This window comes from Bufo gargarizans, chromosome 11, assembly GCF_014858855.1.
Source record: "Bufo gargarizans isolate SCDJY-AF-19 chromosome 11, ASM1485885v1, whole genome shotgun sequence".
Lineage (NCBI taxonomy): Eukaryota > Metazoa > Chordata > Amphibia > Anura > Bufonidae > Bufo > Bufo gargarizans.
The window spans coordinates 91,224,577-91,248,132 of NC_058090.1; the positions used below are offsets into that span (position 1 = coordinate 91,224,577).

The 23,556-nt window shown below is 46.1% G+C and overlaps 1 protein-coding gene across 5 annotated transcripts in view; it reads left to right on the forward strand.

The window, feature by feature from the left end:
* Positions 1–421: 421 nt before the first annotated feature.
* LOC122922143 (CD48 antigen-like) overlaps positions 422–23,556 on the forward strand; it is a 36,680-nt gene continuing 13,545 nt past the window's right edge. For all 5 annotated transcript variants that reach the window (XM_044272634.1, XM_044272635.1, XM_044272636.1 and 2 more), the window contains exons 1-3: positions 422–571; positions 10,428–10,754; positions 15,169–15,450. In XM_044272634.1, coding sequence (XP_044128569.1) covers positions 520–571; positions 10,428–10,754; positions 15,169–15,450 — 661 coding nt within the window. In that variant the 5' untranslated portion in view covers positions 422–519. The remainder of the gene's footprint in view (positions 572–10,427; positions 10,755–15,168; positions 15,451–23,556) is intronic.

The following is a 23,556-nucleotide window of genomic DNA, read 5'->3' on the forward strand; positions in this document are numbered from 1 at the left end:
TATTGTTTCAGTAGTGTTTCCGGTTCCCTTCCGTTTTGCTGTTCCATTTTTCCTTTTTTTCCCTTTTTTGCAGATCGCAAAACGCATTCCATTTTTTTTTTGCAGAAACATTGAAATGAATGGTTCCGTATACGGAACGCAAAAAACAGCCCGTAAACTGAAAAAAAGAACGTTTGTGTGAAAGAGGCCTAAAGAGGGTCTGGTCTGAGATCTGTATAAGGGTCGACCTGAGGTCTGGTTTAGGAGGATCTATATTTATTTCCGTGGTCTGAGGGTCTTCATTTCTTCAGGTGGTTCGCTTTGGCGTCTAGATTTATGTTGTGGGCCTGCTGTGAGGGTCTTCAGTTTTCTGAATCTATCACAGCTGTAGAAGAGGAAGGGAGGAGGAGGGGAGGAGTAGTAGTAGTAAAGGGCTGATCCTCGCTTTGTCTGTAGATCAGTTGCAGCTGTTCTATGGAGTGAGGCTCCTCTCTGACCTCTTCTTTTTCCCAGGTTATTTGTCCAGCTGCCATCGTCATCATGAAGCTGGAGATACTTCTTGGTCTTGTTTCTCTGGTTCTGTCTCCTTTAGGTAAGTTTTTACAGAGCATTCCTTCTATAGATCTATGTACTGAGGTGGTGGCTCACTCCAAGGGGCCCCACATTAAGGGTCTGCATTACGGTCTGTAGTAGTAGTAGTAGTAGTGGTAGTAACTCCATAGATGGAGACCTCCGAGACAGAAAAACTTACCCCAGACATCGGCAAAGGGTGAATAAATGTCTAAACTCAAATGCTCTTGTCTGTTGAGGGTTAATAGTGTGTCTGTGCACTGAGAATTTCTTCGAGGGGGAAGGGGGGGGAAATGTTTTGGTATATTTTTATGGAATCTTTGTAATTTATAGCGGATTGTTCCAAAGAATCTGGGTTGGACCTCCAGTCTTTGGAGTTCTATGTACTAGAGATTTTTTTTTGTTTTTGTTTTTTCTTTTATTAGTAATTTCTTTTTATCCCTTTTATTAAAACGAAAACAAAATCAGAAAATATAACGTATATTAGTTTTCGACACGGGCACAATATAACTGTATGCAGAGTATCTACGGCTCGAGGTGTGGCTGTGCTATACGCTGAAGGTACCATAAATGGCATCGTCCAGAACAAGGGCGTCTCCTGGTCACTTCAAAGGGTAGTCCAGGCTTGCGTGCTTGTCCTTTTTAAAGGGGGTTTTCGGGATCTTACTAAGCTCAGAATTCCCCTTTTTTATGATATTATTGCAGATTTGTGGTGGGAATTTCTACCTCATCCCACAGCTGTTCTATGGTGGGATGAGGACCCGGCCGTGAGGCTATTTTGGAGATCTCTGAACACGATGGGGGACATTAACGGTATCAAAACTGGCGTAAAGAAACACTGGCTCAGTTGCCTATAGCAACCAATCGGATTCCAGCTTTCATATTCCAAAGGAGCTCTGAAAAATAAAAGGTGGAATCTGATTGGTTGGATGGTTGTTATGGGCAACTAAGCCAATTTTCCTTTACACCAGTTTGTGTTAGGGAAGGTTCACATATTGTTTTTCTACATGGTTTTCAGTGCGGATTCGGTGCAAAATACTACGCTGAAATTTTTTGCAAAGGGGGGCTGCGCCATACTTCTTGTACACGTCCATTTTTGGCGAGGTTACCAGATGAACACCTCGGAGTGGGACGGCACCATCCAGAATGAGAGAACACAGCAGAAAATGCAGCCATTTCTGCCGTCTCAAAATCCGGCATGTTAACCTGCCCTAAAATGAAACCTGTCTTGGTTGCCCATAGAAACCAATCCTGGCGCAGCTTTCATTTCTAAGAGGGCTTAGGAAAAATGAAAGCTGCGCTGTGATTGGTTACTATGGGCAACACAGGCTGGTTTTCTTTTAGAAAGTGCCATTCGTCTGCCGCATTTGGAGGTGTCTTTCCCAGTATCCCCTGAGGCAGGCCGAGACCTGAGGCCATTCCTGACCACATCTCTCAGGCAGGCCGATGGCCGGGTTTAGGCTGGAGATACACGGCGATTTGTCTTGCGTTTCGCTCGTAACGGTTGTGGAAAAAAAATCGAACCCTGTCTTAAAAGACTAATAAAAACGACTCCAAGAATTTATGACTAGTCGCCCGATTAGCGCAGTACCGGCCTGTGTATGAGGACTGTCGGCAGCATTTTTTTTTTTTTTTTTTTTTTGGGGGGGGGGGGGAATGAGAGAAGAGAAAGTTTGGGGAAAAAAACCCCACAATTTTGGCTTTTTTTTTTTTTTATGGTGTTCACTGTGTGATATTTTTATAGTTCGGGTTGTTACTAATGATCCTAAAATGTATATATGTTATGGGAAAAAGTGGGAAAAAAAAAATTCTGAATATTATATATTTTTTATTATATATATATATATATATATATATATATATATATAATATATATATAATATATATATTATTTTTTTTTTTTTTTTTTTTTTTTTTATTAGCCCTTTTTAACCTTGCGGAATAAGTCGGGGAAAAAACGCTACCTAGTACGGTACCAGCAAAATGTATGAGATTACACATTTCCAAATCCGGAGCATCAATTACTTTTCAATGGAAGGGTGAGATCTGAGGCAAAACCTAATCCGCAATTACAAATTATGGTGCCGAAACGCACAAAAATGTGTGTGGATCTTATGTGCTTTCACTCGCACCCACGTTCAGGTGGCCTTGTAGACTTGATTATGCGATCGTGTGCAAGGTTTTTACGTGGCGGTGTATCAGATGTGTTGCCTACAGCAGGGCCTGATAGTCACGTGTATGGCATAAATGAATTATAGCAAATAATAGTGTATATATAATATATAAAAAAGAAATGTATGAACTAAAATTGGTTATCCATGTATGAAGTAAATAATAAAAATGTATGAAATGACAAAAAGTGATATATAATGAATAAAAAATGTATGAAATATAGTACAAAATATTTAATAAAAAAATTTATGAAATGCATAATAGTAAAAAAATTGTATGAAATACATAATAAAAAAATTAATGTATAAAATATAATAGTAAAAAATATAGGAATAAAAAAATGTATGAAATATAATGAATGTATGAAATGCATACTAGTAAAAATATATAATAAAAAATGTGTGAAATACATAGCAAAAAAATTATAATAAGTATTAAGTCACATGGAGAAATCGGGCAACCCATCGGCTCCTGGTGATCATGTCACAGGGGTGCCAATGGGAGACCATCCCTCTGTCCAGCTACTACTATGGGTGGTTAAATGACTGGATTCCCAGTGATCTCCACCATTACGGGCACAGCTCCTGCACCATCACAGTGGCGTACTACAGCTTATTACCACCATACCCTTATATTTATGTGGGCAGCCCCCCGACCTGCCAGTGCTGAAGTATTTCTGCTTCAGAAAGAGTTAATTATATATGTCCACCGCACCTGCAGCTTACGTGTGCACCTGCCTGCTATATGGTGTGTTTCTAACAATGTTATCTGCACGAGACATTGATCTTTAGGTAATTATCTCCAACTGTAGGTTACCCCTGTGCCCGCGCCATTCATATACTGAAGAAACGAGAAAACAGATTTTATCCCAAATATAGCGCCACTCTCACCCATAGGCCGTGTCTGGTATTACAGTGTAGCACTATTTAAAGTGAAAGATTTGCGTCTTGGCCTCAATTTCACGGCTTCTCTAGTCTCGCATACACGGCGCTCCAGGAGGCCCTGCTTCTGCATTTACTCATGGTGGGGGGGTCCCAGCACAGTCCGACACTGACCGCATTGATTTGAATAGCATCAGACTGTGCAGGGACACAAATCCCAACCGGGCCTTCATTGCAAATTGCTGGCAATTCATTCATAGCTTCTAGTGGGAATAACAGAGGAATGGCACAACATAGTCATAAGAGTAGACGCCCCAGAAGAAACCCGGACATCCCCCACCGATCAGTCGCTTCTCCTGATCTCATGAGGATAAGTTTCCATCTTACAAACCCTTTCTTTTGGTCTCTTTTGCTCCGTATTCTAGAAGAAATGATAGAAGTGGGGGAGTGACTGTGGTCGGAGCCCTTCTGCAAAAACGGCAGGTTTATCACCGATGTCAGACACCGTGAAGAAGACTAATATTTTCCAAGCAAGGTGAAGTCAGATCTGTCAGTCCATTAGTACGCAGTCTGTGTGTCTGATGGAGAGGTATCAGGAACGCCTTAATCGGTGTGATAAATGAGGAGAAAACGTAAGGCCATATAGCCATGACTGATTACAGCATGAAGTGATGTATACTGTCTGGCATCCAGCTGGAAAGGACTTGAGGGCGGGGCTTTGTGAAGAGAAACTGTTCCTAGAGGATGTATACTGTCTGGCATCCAGCTGGAAAGGAATAGTGGGCGGTAACTGTTCTGGTAACAACTTAAAGCTTACCGATATTTGCTGATTGGCTGAAAGCAGCAGTTAGCAATGCTCCTCCCCCATGTCCTTTCCAGTTGGATGCCAGTTAAGAGAACTTTGGTATTATAACTAAAAGGAAGTTAATAAGCACCCACCCAAAAAAATATTGTAGATGTAGTGCAGCCAAAACTTTAATATTTTTAGTATTTTGTCGTCTTTCTGCTAATTTCTGTCACTAGGGACCTCTCTATTCAGCTCTTTAGATATACACATAGCTGTGATTCTCCTGATAAAAAAAAAAAAAAAAAAAAAAAGCAGCATTTTAATCGGAGGCCCAGTTCTCAGGTTATGATACTTTTTTTTTCCTAATATGCAAAGTAGGCCTTCAGTGCAACGGCGGTGTCACTGTTGCACTCAATCTCCACTCATTTCTGTGGCCAGCCCATCCCTTTCTGCTTTTCCACTACCTGGTCCTGTCAATGACAGTAACCATGGAGCAGATGGCCACAGAAATGAGTGGATCTTAGGTGCGTCAAGAACAAAGGCGCCCCCCGCAGGAGACGTAAAGCATTACACGATGACCATAAAAATCAATGAGCTGTCGAGGTAATGAATGGATGTCCTGCTCTGGCTGGGAAGACCACCTCCCTATTGAGTCAGTCACCTAAAATGGTAGAGGAACAGGGCTTTTCTTCACCAGAATGCCACTTTTGGGTTCTTTAACATGAATAACCAGGTTTGTGGTTATGGGGAATACCCTGTAAATGTCACCTATATATAGTCCCGCCAAGAGGGTCGGCACCCGTGAAACAATTGGAGGAAACACATGAGAGGAACGGAAGAACGCCTAGACTGTGGAAACGGCAGAAAATCACTCAGTATAAGCAAATGAGGACAATGGCCGAGGGCAGGGCAAGAAAGGAAGAGCTGACAATCAAAAGCTTCCACCTAAGAGATGGCAGGAAGCGTTGTGCTGATAATGGCTTGTATTTGTACTTGGGCATGTTCCCCAGGTGAAGACCGCTTTTGGGGGGAGGGGATTGAGAAGTATGTAATGGTGAGTGGGTGGGTCGGGGGCTCCGGTTACGACTGTGGAAGAGGGGCTGCTGCAACTGCTGTGAATTTTCCTTTCAGGCTGAAAATTACCAGAGGAAGCTCTGCAGACACTGAACAAGCGGGGAATATTAGGAGAAGGCGGCTGTTATCCCTTGTGGTGATGTGTACAGTAGAAGTGCTGGGAGGCGTGTATATCCCACCCAGAGACCTCAGCTGGGTGAGAGAGCCGAAATCCAGAAAGCTACAGTGGTTTCAGCAAAGTGTAGTTTGCTCAGACAGTTTTGTCTACATGTTGTTCTGGGCTGGATTTCATGTGGACTGGGGGATAGGTTTGGTAGTGGGATCTGCCAGTCCACACCCTTCCACTACATAGAAACATAGAATGTGTCGGCAGATAAGAACCATTTGGCCCATCTAGTCTGCCCAATATACTGAATACTATGGATAGCCCCTGGCCCTATGTTATATGAAGGATGGCCTTATGCCTACAGACATCCCAACCTGCAAAAACTCATTTCAGGGAGGTTTCCTTTTTTTTTTTTCTTATATATATATATATATATATATATATATATATATATATATATATATATATGATTAAAGCATCCAGGGGGTGTGAATTTAACACTGGGGTAAATAATATAATTAAAATGGAGGGTTAAATGTGTAAATGTATTTAAAAAAAATGCATCTCTCTCAATAGTTATATAGCTACTGAATGAGACAGAAGGGATGCCTTTAACATATATATCTCCTTGAGAAGCCAATTTGACCCTAAAGGGTTAATTCAACCTGTAATCTAAACTCTGTCCTGTCACTTCTCTTATCGCTCTGCTATCTGACTGAGATAAACCTTTCCGGGAGATATTGTTTCACTATCTAATAGCGGGAGACTCCCTGAACCTCTGGGAGAGTTGAGATCCCTGTGCCTATCTTATATGAAGGATGGCCTTATGCCTATCCCATGCATGCTTAATCTCCTCCACTGTATTTGCAGCTACCACTTCTGCAGGAAGGCTATTCCATGCATCCACTACTCTCTCCGTAAAGTAATACTTCTAAACCTTTGCCCCTCTAATTTAAAACTATATACTCTTGTAGCAGTTTTTCTTCTTTTAAATCTTCTCTCCTCTTTTACCTTGTTGATTCCCTTTATGTATTTAGCAGTTCCTCTCATCTCCCCTCCGTCTCGTCTTTCTTCCAAGCTCTACATGTTAAGGTCCTTTAATCTTTCCTGGTAAGTTTTATCCTGCAATCCATGTACCAGTTTAGTAGCTCTTCTCTGAACTCTCTCCAAAGTATCAGTATCCTTCTGGAGATATGGTCTCCAGTACTGAGCACAATACTCCAAATGAGGTCTCACTAGTGCTCTGTAGAGCGGCATGAGTGCCCCCCTCTGTCTACTGGTAATGCCTCTCCCTATACACCCCAGCATTCCGCTAGCATTTCCTGCTGCTCTATGACACTGTCTGCCTACCTTTAAGTCTTCTGAAATAATGACCCCTAAATCCCTTTCCTCAGATACTGAGGTTAGGACTGTATCACTGATTGTATATTCTGCTCTTGGGTTTTTACGCCCCAGGTGCATTATCTTGCACTTATCAACATTAAATTTTAGTTGCCAGATTTTTGACCATTCCACTTCCTAAATCCTTTTCCATTTGGTGTATCCCTCCAGGAACATCAACCCTGTTACAAGTCTTTGTGTCATCAGCAAAAAGACACACCTTACCATCGAGGCCTTCTGCAATTTCGCTGATAAAGATATTAAACAATATGGGTCCCAGAACAGATCCCTGAGGTTCCCCACTGGTAACAAGACCTTGGTCTGAATATACTCCACTGACTACAACCCTCTGTTGTCTGTCCCTCAGCCACTGCCTAATCCATTCAACAATATGGGAGTCCAAGCCCAAAGACTGCACTTTATTGATAAGCCTTCTATGTGGGACAGTATCAAAAGCCTTACTAAAGTCTAGATAAGCGATGTCTACTGCACCTCCTCCATCTATTATTGTAGTCACCCAATCAATAAGATTAGTTTGGCATGATCTCCCTGCTGTTTTTCATCTTTCAATCCATGGGACTTTAGATGTTCCACAATCCTCTCCTTAAGTATGGTTTCCATTAATTTCCCCACTATTGATGCAGGCTTACTGGCCTATAGTTGCCCGATTCCTCCCGACTACCTTTCTTGTGAATGGGCACAACATTTGCTAATTTCCAATCTTCTGGGACGACTCCTGTTGCCAGTGATTGGGTAAATAAATCTGTTAATGGTTTTGCTAGTTCACCGCTGAGCTCTTTTAATAGCTTTGGGTGTATCCCATCAGGCCCCTGTGACTTATTTGTAGTAAGTTTAGACAGCTGACTTAGAACCTCTTCCTCTGTAAAGACACAGGCATCAAAAGATTTCTTATTCTTCTTTCCTAACTGAGGTCCTTCTCCTTCATTTTCCTTTGTAAAAACTGAGCAGAAGTATTCATTGAGGCAGTCAGCTAGTTCTTTACTACATGAATTGTCTTTTGCTGGAGGTGATCGCAGGTGAGGCCTACTGCTGAGATCAAGGACGGATAAAACAACCCTCTGTGTATGACTTGGAGGGAGAAAGGCTTTGTAAAGCCTGAAGTTTGGGGGGGGGGGGGGGGGCGGGGGGGGGCCCAGCGATGACCGTGCAACCCTCTTTCTGTAGTCAGAGTCGGGAGGACTTTTGGACCATCTCCCCCCAAGGAGGCTGCTGGAGGCTGCTGCACTGGACCGTATATGGTTGAGGAAGCCGGATCTAATCCCGTGTGTTAGACAACACGTGTATTAGATAGAGGGGGGGGGGGGGGGGTAGTGTTTAACTACTTTTTTAGGTTTACAGTTTGCCCTGTAGGCAAATACGCTGTCTGCAGACTGTTCTCCATCTGTCACTGTTTGCCTATTCAAAACAGGGAGGGAAGCGCCATGTGCAAATATTTCGGCTTGGCTAAGCCACCTGGTGCAGCCCTCGCCCAGTGCAGGCTCTGTGTGCTCTTTTTTTATTTTTTCAAAATATTTATAATCATTTAGTGCCATTATAACTTGGTACAATGCCTAAATAATACCTCATTCAGATAGTGCCCAAATAACACTGGCGCATATTTCCTAAATAGTGCTGCCATTCAGTGCCAAAATACCATAATGACCTTGTACAATGCCTAAATAATACTTCCATCCAGTATTTAAAAACTACTTCCGTATAGTGCCCACTTAACGCTGTCATATATTTCCTAAATAATACTTCTGCTCAGTATCCAAATAATACGAAGGTATAATATATTCATCACTCTGCGGTATATTTTCTAAACAATACTTGCACAATGCCTAAATAATACTGCCATCCAGATAATACTACCGTATATTTCCTAAACAATGCTGCCATTCGCTGCCAATAATAATCTTGCTTCTGCAATGCCAAGCTCAACCCCCTGGACAGGAGTGGCGCTGTTTTTTTTTAAAGGGCAGCCATATTTTATTTATTTTTTTTCTAATCTCAGTCCCTTTCAGTAGGAGGACGCGCTCAGATGCTACACGATCGCAGATTTTTTTTCATTTGTGACTGTTTCCTGTGTGTGGTTTTTTTACATTAGTCCTGACCAGAATTGAGCTATTTTCTATTTCCTATGTCCTAGAAACCACTCATGCTTTTTCACGGCTTCTTAAAATTTAGCAATTTTTTTCCTGTGGCCCCTTCGCTGCTCAGCGCCACTCTCACCATGAGGCGGTGTCCTGTACTGCAGCTCTGTGCCATGAACTTGAACTGCTTTGTACAGGGCTGTCGGTTATTGCAGCAATGGGGTTGGAGCACCGTGGATGGGTGGGGGTCCCACAGGTCAAAGATGTATGTCCATCCATATTCTATCCTGGAAAACCCCTTGATTTGAACCTATAATCCCGCACTTCCCATATTCATATTGTGGACTCTGTGTGAAGAAGCTCTGGACTGCTATACTTCTCCATTTCTGGCTGATTCAGGAGGGATGTAAACTACTTCTCCATATGTCAATAACCATAAAATGACAGAATTCATGTAGAAATGCGTGTAATACGTCATTTCTCCTGAGGTGGCGCTACATGGAAAATAAACACTTGCTGGCGGCTTGCCCTTACAGAATATAGCCTTATTGCTGGGGTTGATCGCAGTGAGACGTCCACTGATCAGGTCATTGAGCATGGTGTACGGGCTTGTGTCTATATCCAGGAGCCAAACGGAAGAAGCAGAGCTGAGATGTAAAGCATAGGGGAGTGACGGCTGAGGGATCTCAGGAGTTACATTTGCAGTAGAGACTGCACTGACTGCAAAGGGCTTGTGTGTGAGACGGCTGCAAAACCCTTGTGCTCTGGACACATGCTGAACATGTGGCGCTCATACACGTACACATGCCGCATATGTGCCATGCACACGCAGGGCAAGAACTGCACTCATGTACATGCCACTCACATAGGATGCATACAAGATACATGTGAGATACATGCTTCTCATACTAGACATTTGTCACATATTTCGACATACTGCACACATGCCAATCATATAGGATGCGTAGTGCGCGTGTACCTCTCGCAGAGGAGACACTTTCCCAGCTGTCTTCCTCTTACTAGTGGTGACCTCTTCTCTATATTTTTTTCACTGTGTGGAAGGCAGTAGGCGAGAAGTCTCCAGAATTAGGCAATGGAGCCACAAAGGAGAAGTGATATTTAAAGTAATACTCCAAGCTTAATCAATAATTGAATAAAGTGTCGGGTCGGAGAGTGAAGAGCGTGACATAGGGACTCTCTCTTCTTGTACCTCCTGACATTGGTTTTCAAGATTGTTCTGTGAATGGGACAGCAGAGGCAGGGCATAAGCCGATATGCTGGGGTGGTTCTAGACAGTTCGGGGGCTGGCTTAGACACAGCATGGGTGGGACTTAGTCTATTGGTATATAACATTATTACTGATATAATCTTTGTTGTGTCTGCAGGAGGTGAAGCCAACATCCAGGTCCACAAGAACGTTCTACTGCACGGATCACTCAGGATGTCTTATTCTCCTTCCCAGAAGATCGGAGCAAGTAAATCAATTATCTGGAAGTTCGATAAGATCAATGAACAAGTCACCATACTGGACACTACTGAGAAACCACATTATGTATATGCCTCTAAGTTCAGGGATCGGCTACAACCGTCTGAGAACCTACACACATTGACCATCGTGGATCTGACTATGGAAGATGGTGGGATGTACACCATTGATGTTGTAGATTTAAATGGAGTACGAGAATCTTATTCATTTAATGTCACCGTGTACGGTAGGTAGTCACAGTATGAGTCTTGGGATCCTTGAGCTTACTAGAAGGTCCACTAACCATAAAGGGTCAATAACCATACAATGTTATATAGCTGCTGGAATTATATACAGGTCCTTCTAAAAAAAATTGCATATTGTGATAAAGTTCATTATTTTCTGTAATGTACTGATAAACATTAGACTTTCATATATTTTAGATTCATTACACACAACTGAAGTAGTTCAAGCCTTTTATTGTTTTAATATTGATGATTTTGGCATACAGCTCATGAAAACCCAAATTTCCTATCTAAAAAAATTAGCATATTTCATCCGACCAATAAAAGAAAAGTGTTTTTAATACAAAAAAAGTCAACCTTCAAATAATTATGTTCAGTTATGTACTCAATACTTTTGCAGAAATGACTGCTTCAATGCGGCGTGGCATGGAGGCCATCAGCCTGTGGCACTGCTGAGGTGTTATGGAGGCCCAGGATGCTTCAATGCGGCGTGGCATGGAGGCAATCAGCCTGTGGCACTGCTGAGGTGTTATGGAGGCCCAGGATGCTTCGATAGCGGCCTTAAGCTCATCCAGAGTGTTGGGTCTTGCGTCTCTCAACTTTCTCTTCCCAATATCCCACAGATTCTCTATGGGGTTCAGGTCAGGAGAGTTGGCAGGCCAATTGAGCCCAGTAATACCATGGTCAGTAAACCATTTACCAGTGGTGTTGGCACTGTGAGCAGGTGCCAGGTCGTGCTGAAAAATGAAATCTTCATCTCCATAAAGCTTTTCAGCAGATGGAAGCATGAAGTGCTCCAAAATCTCCTGATAGCTAGCTGCATTGACCCTGCCTTTGATAAAACACAGTGGACCAACACCAGCAGCTGACATGGCACCCCAGACCATCGCTGACTGTGGGTACTTGACACTGGACTTCAGGCATTTTGGCATTTCCCTCTCCCCAGTCTTCCTCCAGACTCTGGCACCTTGATTTCCGAATGACATGCAACAGTCCAGTGCTGCTCCTCTGTAGCCCAGGTCAGGCACTTCTGCCGCTGTTTCTGGGGAATGCGGCACCTGTAGCCCATTTCCTGCACATGCCTGTACACGGTGGCTCTGGATGTTCCTCCTCCAGACTCAGTCCACTGCTTCCGCAGGTCCCCCAAGGTCTGGAATCGGTCCTTCTCCACAATCTTCCTCAGGGTCCGGTCACCTCTTCTTGTTGTGCAGCGTTTTCTGCCATACTTTTTCCTTCCCACAGACTTCCCACTGAGGTGCCTTGATGCAGCCCTCTGGGAACAGCCTATTCGTTCAGATATTTCTTTCTGTGTCTTACCCTCTTGCTTGAGGGTGTCAATGATGGCCTTCTGGACAGCAGTCAGGTCGGCAGTCTTACCCATGATTGCGGTTTTGAGTAATGAACCAGGCTGGGAGTTTTTAAAAGCCTCAGGAATCTTTTGCAGGTGTTTAGAGTTAATTAGTTGATTCAGATGATTAGGTTAATAGCTCGTTTAGAGAACCTTTTCATGATATGCTAATTTTTTTAGATAGGAAATTTGGGTTTTCATGAGCTGTATGCCAAAATCATCAATATTAAAACAATAAAAGGCTTGAGCTACTTCAGTTGTGTGTAATGAATCTAAAATATATGAAAGTCTAATGTTTATCAGTACATTACAGAAAATAATGAACTTTATCACAATATGCTAATTTTTTTAGAAGGACCTGTATATTGTTGAAAACCTTACCTTCAAATGAGAGATGTCTCCTTAGGTAGATGATATTTTCATGTTGCACAACACATGGGCAGCGGATTGGTTTTAGTGTGGATGGCGCAATGCTTCATTTCTCCTGAGGTGGACCTTCTGTGGAATTGAGCACTGGTTTTGCACACAGATGACAGCTGATCGGTCGGGATTGGGACACCCAATTTATCCTTTGGGAACCCTTCTAACCAAAAAAAATCAAGCCTTGTCTGAAAATTGCTTAAACTCAGGAGCCACACAGAAAAAGCAGAGCTGCTCTTATTAGACCATGCAGTAGCTGTGCCCTAATGGAGCAGACACGGATGTCATGCCCCTATCTACGATGCATATTCAGTGTCAGACCAGGGTACCTTGGGTCCACTACAGGAAATCGTCCTAGAGTCCCTGCACCATACATACTGGACAGTCCTAGACCATCACTTCTTTCCCCTAGGGGTAAGTAATTGTTTATAATGTCACCTCCAAATGAAACGGTCTAGCAGTCTTCTGTCCTTTTGTGGCCACTTGGGACCACCAAAGGTTCCTTTTTGTATACTGGTAGGTGACTCTGATCCTTCTCATTGAACAAGGCCAGATCAAGATCAATGGGGTATGTTTGGAAAGGTGGAAACTTTGTTTTGCTGTACTGTCCTAATACTACCCAATTAATAGTTCCTTATACTGTCCAAATAATAGGACCATTGTGTCAAAAGCAGGGCAACATAGTGCCCTCATAAGAGTGCCATTCAGGAAACTAGTTAGAGTGCCCATGTAACAACCATTACTATTAGATAGAACATATGTGTCTATGGTATGGTTAACATTGACCAGGGCTTTATAAAAGGGCAATATGGCTGCCTGGTGGGACATTTGAAGTAGACTGAGGTTGGTGGAGGCCACATACTACAATATAACCCTGACTAATGACTTCACGGTTCAATACTGTACTTATTTATACTGTTTATGGCATCATAGGCAGCTACTGGACACCAGTACTTCCCAAGAATGTACCAGTCCCAATCTCGACCCTAGATAAAGAAGCTGCAGTTAAGACGAAGGCGCGTTATGGAGACCTCCTAGTATTAGCAGCACAAATTGTAATAACTTGCAGCAGCCCTCTTGACACTGAGAGCAAAGTATAGGCGTCAGTCTGTGTTTTCTGAATTAAGTGAGAAGAAGCCTTGTGATGTCAGGCTAGCAGGCTATACTGTGCGCCAGATGGCTGGGCCTACAGGCTAATCAGTAACTGCCACCATAAGCCATCGTCGCTCTCTTCTGTTGACTGACGAGATATGCCAGATGTTAGACCCGTCTACAGTGCACGCTAACGTCAAATGATCTCCATTATGTTTGTTTGAATACTAGTGGTTCATTTATTGTGAAATATGATCTGACTCTAAAAAAACAAAACAAAAAAACTACCATCTGGTCATGGTAGATGATAACCCCCAGGCCTGCAAACACAACAAGGAGCCCATGAACCATCTCAACTATCTCACATCATTTTGGTGTTTTACCATTCATGCTAGACCCCACTATCTCTCAACATGTCTAAGTAGGGGTTTCCAAACCAGAAAATTCTTGACATGAGGATTGTGTATGGTCGGGGAGCTGTCATCAGAATCACCAGTGATGATCAACCTAGAACATTAGGAGGTCCTCAGATAGCCTTGACTTCGATTAACGACCACATTCAATGACCTGTATCCTACTTAAGTTTGAAATTGAGAGTTGACTGGACATGAAAGGGCTCTCTGAATAATAATATAGGGGAGATGAGGGAAGAGCTAAAGGTGCCCATACCCATAATGTAGATATTGTCTGTAATTGGTGTTTTAGGACATTTTGGCTGACAATCATTTGAAACATTGCAGCTAACGACCATATGCTATGGGTGATGACAGACTTCTTCTATTTAGTGAAAATGTGATCAGCTGAAACCAAGTGTATGGAATGATCAGCTAAATTTCACCAATCCTTTACAATTTTCCTCCAAAACCAGGGAGTCCATTTTTAAGAAATTTTTAAAAATTGACTCCCTGGTCATCCAGTTTAGTCTGGCAAGTTGCTGTTGGATTGTAAATATGAATGATCCCATGGAAGTCCGGTTTGGCCACAGTGCGTCTGATTATCGTCATGTCAGTGTGCTCCCTTGTTTCCATATCCTATTTCTCTATATTGAAGGATTGCCACACATGTCCCTCCTTGTGAGACACATGAACTTAGTACTGGTACAGAGACCCAGAGTATAATGGGTAAGCTCCTTTAAGAATACTGATGATATCACATCCCAAAAATGCCCCCCCCCCCCACTCCCTCATATAGGTCCGTTTCTACTATTCAGAGAGACTGCCATGTCCTGCTACCTCTGATCTTCAAACTGGAGAAAGCAAGACATTGCATGTATTGTGTGGCACTTGGTTATAGTCAAGGACATCTGTAGGCCCTACAATGTTCTAGGTTGACCACTGCTGGTCTATAGACTGGTGATTTTAGGGTAGCAAACCATATATACTGTCATAGGTTAGGTGCTTTGTCAACCCTTACAGGTCTCTGGAGTGTTTGCCCACATGGAATAAGGGGTCACAAGGAGAACATTTGAGGCCATATGCATCCCCAGGGCCTTCAGCTTCCCACTGCTGCCATAGACAAATGTCTACAGTGCCTGATGATATGTTCTCTCATTACAGAGCCCGTTCCCCTTCCAAGTATAAGGACTGAGGTGAAGGAGAACACCAAAGACACATGCAATGTTACTCTTCATTGCTCTGTCCCATCAAACACATCAGATTTCTCCTATAGCTGGCAATGCGGAGATAGGAAATCTGATTGTCAGCAGTATAATAATGGAAGAACAGTCCAGATATCCCTGAAGAACGACTCCAAGGACATGGAGATCCTGTGCATAGTCCAGAACCCTGTGGACAAGAAGAATGTCTCTTTCCACGTACAAAAAATGTGTACGTTTACAGGTGAGATTCTCTTCAGAATGGCTGGATTATTAGGATAAGGTCATGGGTTGGGAGGTATGGAAGAAGGTGGTTGCATCTGGAGACTCCTCCTTGTCGTTGATATTGGCAGAGGAGGCATTAAAATAACGGACTGGACCCATTCTCCCCATTGGAGACCCAGCATCCAGAGCTCCAGTGATGGTACAGCTATAAAACATCTTCTATATGTCACAATTAGCAACCCCATAATGTCTCTGCTCAGCTGGCCACCATTTTACAGTTTACAGATAGAATATAATACATATAAACTGTAACTCTGCCAATATATTGCTATAATTATCCTCTACCAGTTCCGAGTTACATCCTGTATTATACTCCAGAGCTGCACTCACTATTCTGCTGGTGGAGTCACTGTGTACATACATTACTTATCCTGTACTGATCCCCAGTTACATCCTGTATTATACTCCAGAGCTGCGCTCACTATTCTGCTGGTGGAGTCACTGTGTACATACATTACTTATCCTGTACTGATCCTGAGTTACATCCTGTATTATACTCCAGAGCTGCACTCACTATTCTGCTGGTGGAGTCACTGTGTACATACATTACTTATCCTGTACTGATCCTGAGTTACATCCTGTATTATACTCCAGAGCTGCACTCACTATTCTGCTGGTGGAGTCACTGTGTACATACATTACTTATCCTGTACTGATCCTCAGTTACATCCTGTATTTCTTTTTATTAAAATTTTAAAACAAACAGATAAATAAATATATAAAACAGAGACCAAACCAACCATACAGGACATGATGCTCCTCAGCGCGGCGCAGACAGCACCGGTCCAGCCCACTCGCCACAGAACACCAGCTATGTACAATATTTACAATATCTATGTACATGTACTAACCTTCCTGATCCGGTTGCACCTACCTACACTTAACAAATACAGAAGTTAAACTTACAAAAAGCCCACCCACCACCACCCCAATGCAACACACAATTTTTTATTTTTTTTTATATTATATATATATATATATATATATATATATTTATTTATTTTTTTTTTGGGTCCCTGAGCTGGTCCCGCATCCCATGCCCCCAGTACATGATAATAGACGTCCATGAACCAGCCCAGGATTTTCTTATATGTCCCAAAGTCCCCAATGTTCCATGGAACCCTCCCCCCATTTACCCACCACCCAACCTAACACTACACCCGACAACTCAACCTATACAAATATACAAATATATATATAGACATAAAGACATATAAACTACATTACATAGTACATTACATAGTAGACCTTAACCTCACCACCCACCGTGAGGCTTTTCAGCCACACACAACCCATTAAAGCCCAAGTTTGGCGCCTGCAAGCCCTATGTCCTCATACAGCCACCAAAACAAAACAAAAATCTACAGTGTCAGCTTCAGCCCACCACCGGGAGGGGAGACAACAGGCTAGGGTACCCTAAAGGCAAAACCCCTCCAGAGGAGAGAGGCTCTACCCGCCCCCAACCTCTCGTACTCCAGAGAGCGCACCTTCACCAGGTCTCCGAGAATGTTCCTAACCACCTCATCCTCGGGGAGGATTTTGCGTTGCGTCGAAACTAAACACCGTGCATGCCACGTGTAGTACCTGACCACTGAGCTGACTAGGAATAAAGTGCAAAGGTCCCTACCACCCAGGTGTCTGAATGCTCCATAGGCCCATTCCGCATAGGAGAGAGTGACCAGCCTAGGCCAGCCAATGGAGGTCCCCACCCTGGTGTAAACCTCTGTGTTAAAGGGACAATGAAGCAGGAAGTGGTCCATGCTTTCCAGCACACCACCGCACTCCTCACGGGGACACCCCCTGTCCTCAGAGCTCCTACACTTCAGATTGTCCCTCACACACAGTTTCCCATGGAAGCAGCGCCAAGTCAAGTCAAGTCAAAGAACTTCAAGGGGATCCTATTGGAATTTAAAAGCCGTAACCCAACCCTCAGATCCCGACCTGGGCAGTCCCTGAGGGCCAGAGGTTTCTGGAAGTGGGTCAACAGAACCCTCTGGTCAAGGAGTCTCCTTGACTGAGTCCTGATTTCCCACATCCCCAGACCCCACCGACGTAATACCTTCAGAACCAGGGCAGCATAAGCCGGGAGATGCCCATGTGGTGTGCGGAGATCCTTCACTTGCCCCCCTGTCTCCCATTCCTGGAAGAAAGGCCGAAACCATCCCCGACAGGAGGCTACCCACAGAGGAGCCCTCTCTTGCCAGAGGTTCGAGAGATTAATCTTAATAAAGGTGTTCACCAGGAACACCACAGGGTTGACCATACCCAACCCTCCTAGTCTCCTCGTACGGTAAGTAACCTCCCTATTGACAAGGTTCAGTCTGTTTCCCCATAACATCTGGAAGAACAGACTGTAGACCCGAGTCCAGAAAGGTTCCGGCAAGACGCACACACTGCCCAGATATAACAGCAAAGGGATCAGGTAGGTTTTGATAATGTTCACCCTTTCCCTGAGGGTTAAAGACCAACCCTTCCACTGGTCCACCTTCTGAGCGGCAATCTTAAGCCTGCTATCCCAGTTTTGATGGGGGTAATCCCCCTGGCCAAATTCAATGCCGAGGACTTTTGTAGATTCCTGGGGCTCTGGGAGGGTGTCCGGGAGATCAAAACCAGGATCTCCACCTCCCAGCCAGAGACTCTCACACTTATCTCGGTTGATCTTGGACCCAGATGACTCTGAGTAGCGCTCTACCTCAGACAGTACCCACTCTGCTTCCCCTCTCGAAGACACAAAGATAGTTACGTCATCAGCATACGCCACCACCCTCAGTGTAGTCTCCGGAGCCGCCCGGTCCATCCCGATGCCCGCCAACGGCCCACGATCAACCCCTCTAAGGAAGGGATCGATCGCGAACACGTACAAAAGCGGGCTCAGAGGACAACCCTGGCGAACCCCAGATCCCACCCCAAAAGGACGCCCAATCCAACCATTCACAAGCGGGAAACTCTCTGCCCCTGCATACAAGGTCTTAAGCCAATCAACAAACCCCCCGGGCAGGCCATATCTCAGAAGGACAGACCAGAGGTACTCGTGATTAACACGATCAAATGCTTTTGCCTGATCCAAGGACAGCATGTACCCCTTCCAGTGACCTGCCCTGCCCTGCTCCACGGCCTCCCGGACACTGAGCACAGCACTAAAAGTACTGTGGCCGGGAACAGAGCAATGCTGGGCCCCAGAAAGGAGCTGGGGTGCAAACTTCACCAGCCGATTAAATAGCACCTTTGCCAAAATCTTTCTGTCCACACCGAGGAGCGCTATGGGACGCCAATTCTCAATGTGGAAAGGATCTTTACCCTTTGACAGGATGATCAGGGCCGACCTCCTCATTGACTTTGGTAGAGTACCCGAGGAGAGACACTCATTTAATACCTCAGTCAAGAGGGGAACTAAGGTGTCCTTAAAGGTCTTGTAAAACTCAGATGTTAAGCCATCCGGACCAGGTGATTTTTTGGGAGCAAGCCCCTCAATCACCAGACTGACTTCCTCTTCACTGATCATTTCCGTCAAACCGTCAAGAGAGGGGTCTACCCCTGGTTCAGGGACAGTTTCAGTCAGGAAAGCCGATATCTTATCACGATCAAGATCCCTCCTTGCCATGAGATGTGAGTAAAAGGATCTGACAACCTCCAGGATCCCTGATCTGGACCTTCTCAGAGAACCCGTACTATCAATCAGTCCTGACACAATCTTACTACTCACTGACATCCTGCAGTTTTTGTAAGGGTCGGGCGAGCGGTATTTCCCGTAATCCCTCTCAAAAACCAAAGATGCGTGCCTATCGTACTGACACCTCATAAGCAAAGACTTCACTCTGGAGATCTCCTCACGGCTACCCCCAGTCGAGACAAGACGTTCGAGTTTCCTCCTCAGGCCCTGATACAGGCGATACTTACTCAGACTCCTAAGGCTCGAGAGCTGGCGGAAGAATCTCCCCACCCTTTCCTTGAAGATCTCCCACCACTCAGACTTACTGCCGCAGAGATCCAGCAATGGTACCTGGCTCTGAACGAAATCCTCAAAGGACTGTCTTATCTCCGCTTCTTCCAAGAGAGACGAATTGAGCCTCCAGTAGCCCCTTCCCATTCGGGGGGTCTCTGCAACATTCAGAGAAAACAAAATCATACAGTGGTCGGAGAACTCCACCTCCACAGCGGACACGGCTGAAGAGACGGCTTCCTCCTTTAAATAAAACCTGTCTATTCTAGACCTACAACTAGCCCTATGATAGGTGAACCCCGGGTGGCCTGGGGTGTGCCGGATGTGGACATCCACCAGACGAGCCTCACTAGCTATTTTATTAAGCACAATGCTGTCGTAAGTCAGCTTGTCCCTGGAACCTCCCCTATCCTGGGGCCTCGTGACAGTATTGAAGTCCCCTCCAAAGACCACCTGCCGACTTGTAAAAAGATAGGGCTTGATCCTCATGAAGAGACACTTACGGTCCCACTTGGACTGGGGACCATAGATGTTAATTAGACGAAGTTCTTGTCCCCTCATGAGGACATCCAGGATCAGGCACCTCCCCATTTCTAATTCAATAACCCGTCGGCATTCTACCGGTGCAGTAAAAAGGACTGCCACCCCGCTATACGGCTCGGCCGCAAGAGACCAGTAGGAGGATCCACGTCGCCACTCCCTTTTAGCTTTAAATACAGATGCCAAATCTGGCAGCCTGGTCTCCTGCAAAAACAAAATGTCAGCTTCAACCCGGCTGAAAAAATCAAAGGCCGCAAATCTAGCCGTATCTGACTTAATGCTGGCGACATTAATGGACGCCAGCGTCAACGGAGTGAGTGCCGCCATCATGGGTGATTGAATTAGATGGCTTTCTTTTCCCACTGCCCCCACCAACTTTTTCATCAGATGATGGCTTACCCCTCTTCAAACAAACAGATGTGTCCATTTCACCTCTGCCCTTGTGCTCTGACTCCAAGCCAGCCCCCACCCCTGAGGACACGTTTTCCCCAGTAGAAGGAGGCTCGGCGTCCCCCGCAGGCCCAGGTGTCACCGCGACTCCCGAAACCTCCCCACCGGCTCCCTCCCCTGAGGAGGGGGAGGTGTCACCAATGGCTTGGAACCGGTTTGAGAGACTAATCAGAGGGGGGTTGGTTGTACCTTCCTTTGGCATCTGGCGGGTGGGAGAAGATCTTAAATCTCCCTTTTTCCCTGTACGTTTATTACCCTGCTTTTGCCATCCCCCACTTCCCCCGTCATGGGGGGATAATGAGGAGATGGCACCTTCCTCTTCCTGGATCCTCCTAATTTCCTCATCCAGCTCACTGTCCCTTTGGGCCTCAGCAGTAGCAGCAGTCTCAGGGGTGAGATCAGGGGTCATCCCAGCTTCCCCAGTTGCCTGAGGTTCCCGGGATTCACCCATCTCCCTCTCCCTTCGGCGATTTTCCTGACGCCTCAGTTGGGCAGGCGTCTTTTGCTTACTTTTCTTCCCTGGCCCCTCTGTTCCTTCACTTCTGCCAGCCCCTGCCCCAGTAGAATTGGCCTCACGGCTTCCTCCCGCCGGGGCATTGACCGCATTGGCAAAGGAATGAGGGCAGCGACTGAATGGGTGACCTAAGTCACCACACAGGTGACCCCTAATCTCTGCACATGATGCAGCGAGGTGGCCAATCTCCCCACACAGCGCGCACTTCTGTACAGTGCAGTTAGCACTGAAGTGTGTGGGGCTGCCGCATCTGTGACAGAGCTTCGGCTGACCCTGGTAGAAAATCTGGATGCGATCCCTTCCAAGGAAGGTGGCAGATGGTATGTGAGTAACTGTGTTTCCTAAAAGCCTAAGTTTTACCATGAACGTCCAGGCCCCAGACCAGATGCCATGTTCATCCCTGTTCTTCTTGGGAACCTCCACCACCTCCCCATATCGGCCGAGCCACGTCATGATGTCAATACACGAGAGTGACTCGTTACGGGTTAGAACGGTCACCCTCTTCACATTGTTCTGACGAGACACTGCCTGGACGGCAACATCTCGCCAGCTGGGCTCGTCCTTTGCCATCTCATAGTTCGACCAGAAGAGCTCAAGTCCCTCCGGCCGAACAAAGCTGACATCGAACTCAGGGGTCCCATAGGGATGTATCAAGGCGTAGATGTCTGTCGCCTTGAAGCCCATCTTTAGAAGGAGCTCAACAACTTCTGATCTTGAAGGACATGTATCACTGCCCCTCCACCTCAGACGGACCACATTCCTACGGAGAGCACCCTGCCCAGCTGTCGGGAGGGACCACGTGGTCTCCCCGCTTCTTTGCTCTCGGAAGGCTGAGAGGCCATGCCTATCTATCCAAAAGGATAGATCAACCTCCCTCCCCTCTACATTGATTGTGCTCTCCCCTCTCTTTAGAGCCTCCAGAAGACGCCGCTGCAAAACGCCGTCCCCAGAGCCAGAGGACAAGGAGGGTCCCCTACTCACCCCGGCCGTGACAGTAGCAAAACTGCGCACAGGGGCTGCCACAGCCGAGGGGGCAACCGGACCAGGTTCCACACCCTCCCCGCTTACCAAAGACCCTCCACCACCCACTTCCATATCTTCCATCCCCAAACCAGCCTTACTTACAACAGATTCTGCGACCTCCCTTCCTTCCCTCCTAACACCATTCACTCCACCATCCAAACCCCCAGACATATTTTTATTAAAAATAATTTTCTGCCCCCCACCTGCTCCCTCACTCATACTGGCTGAACCGGTGTGTTTTGGTGTAATTATTGGTACCTCAGCATCACTGGGCCCTGGGGTCGGAGCTGCCCCCAAAAGACAGACCACAGCCCCAACCCCACTTTTATCATTGCCCTCCGCTTCCTCAGTACTACCATTTACAACTTTTGGACGCCGCTGATCCATTACCGGGCGCCGCTGATCCAAACGCTGCTGATCTGTTCTTTCATGGCGCCGCTCATCTGGACCAGCAGCGCCAATACAAAACAAAGGCTTTGGCCTCAGTTCTTGACCTTCATTGGGAGGCGTAACCGTCATAGCTCCGACAGCTCCTTCATGCCTCTGCTGGCCCGAGGGAACAGCGTCATCAGCGGTTGGAGCCATCGGAGCTCCTGCAGCCATCTGTGGCGTGGAGCCACCCCCTCCTCCCATCAGGGAGCAAACTCCAGCGCCAGAGATTTTTCTCTCATCCTCCGCAGTAACCTTCCTGTCCGGCTTTTCAGCCGGTGTCGCACCAGCTCCATCCCCGTTACTGCAAACAGAGACGGAGCTCACCACCATATCGGATACCTCGCTCTCCCCTCTCTCCTGCACCGAGTCCACTGCAGGACACGGGCTGGGCTGAGAAGAGGGGCTAATACAGTGAGCCGGCCCTGCGGTCGACCCGGGGGTCCCAGGGAGGGGGGTGTATACATATCTTACCTGCTCCTGGAGCTTGGTCTTCTTAGCCTTTTTCTTTCCTTCCCCAGGCGTCTCCGGTGGCAACTCATCACCAAAGCATAAGTCCTGGAAACGCACTGGGGACTCCAGGAGCTGGATCTCCTCCACTAGGGCCCCTCCGGGGCCGCAGGTCTCATACTCATCCCCCGAGCCGCAGCTGGGTGACCTTGCTATTTGGCGTGCAGGGGGCCCACTGTACGGAATCTGCTCCTGCAGGCTGCCAGGTGGATCTTGCTGGTCATCATCATCATCATCCTCCTCCTGCACGACTGGTTCCTTCTCCACCTGGCTGTCAGGCTGCTGCCCCATCTGCCCCTTCTCCTCCGCCATCTTCCGAAAACGTTCCTCGTTTAGGAGTTTTTCCTTAAACGGGCCGCTTTTATCTCGGAGTACAGTCCGCCTTTGCTCAATCTCGCCAATGTCAGCTTGTAGCTGCTTTATTTGGCTCTCCAGCCCCTGCTTCTTCCTCTTTGGGGCCACTCCAACACAAGACCTCAAGCCGCGCAGCTCCTCCCGGAGCCTCCTCAGGGTCTTAGTCGCGTCTTCGTACTCACGGAGGTGGCTCATGACCCGGGATCCGTAGGTGGAAATGGACTCCCGGGCCCTCAGTACGCCCCAGCCTTCCTCCTCAAGATCTGCTTCACCTCCGTGAACACTCGGCTTTTGCTGGGCCCCGG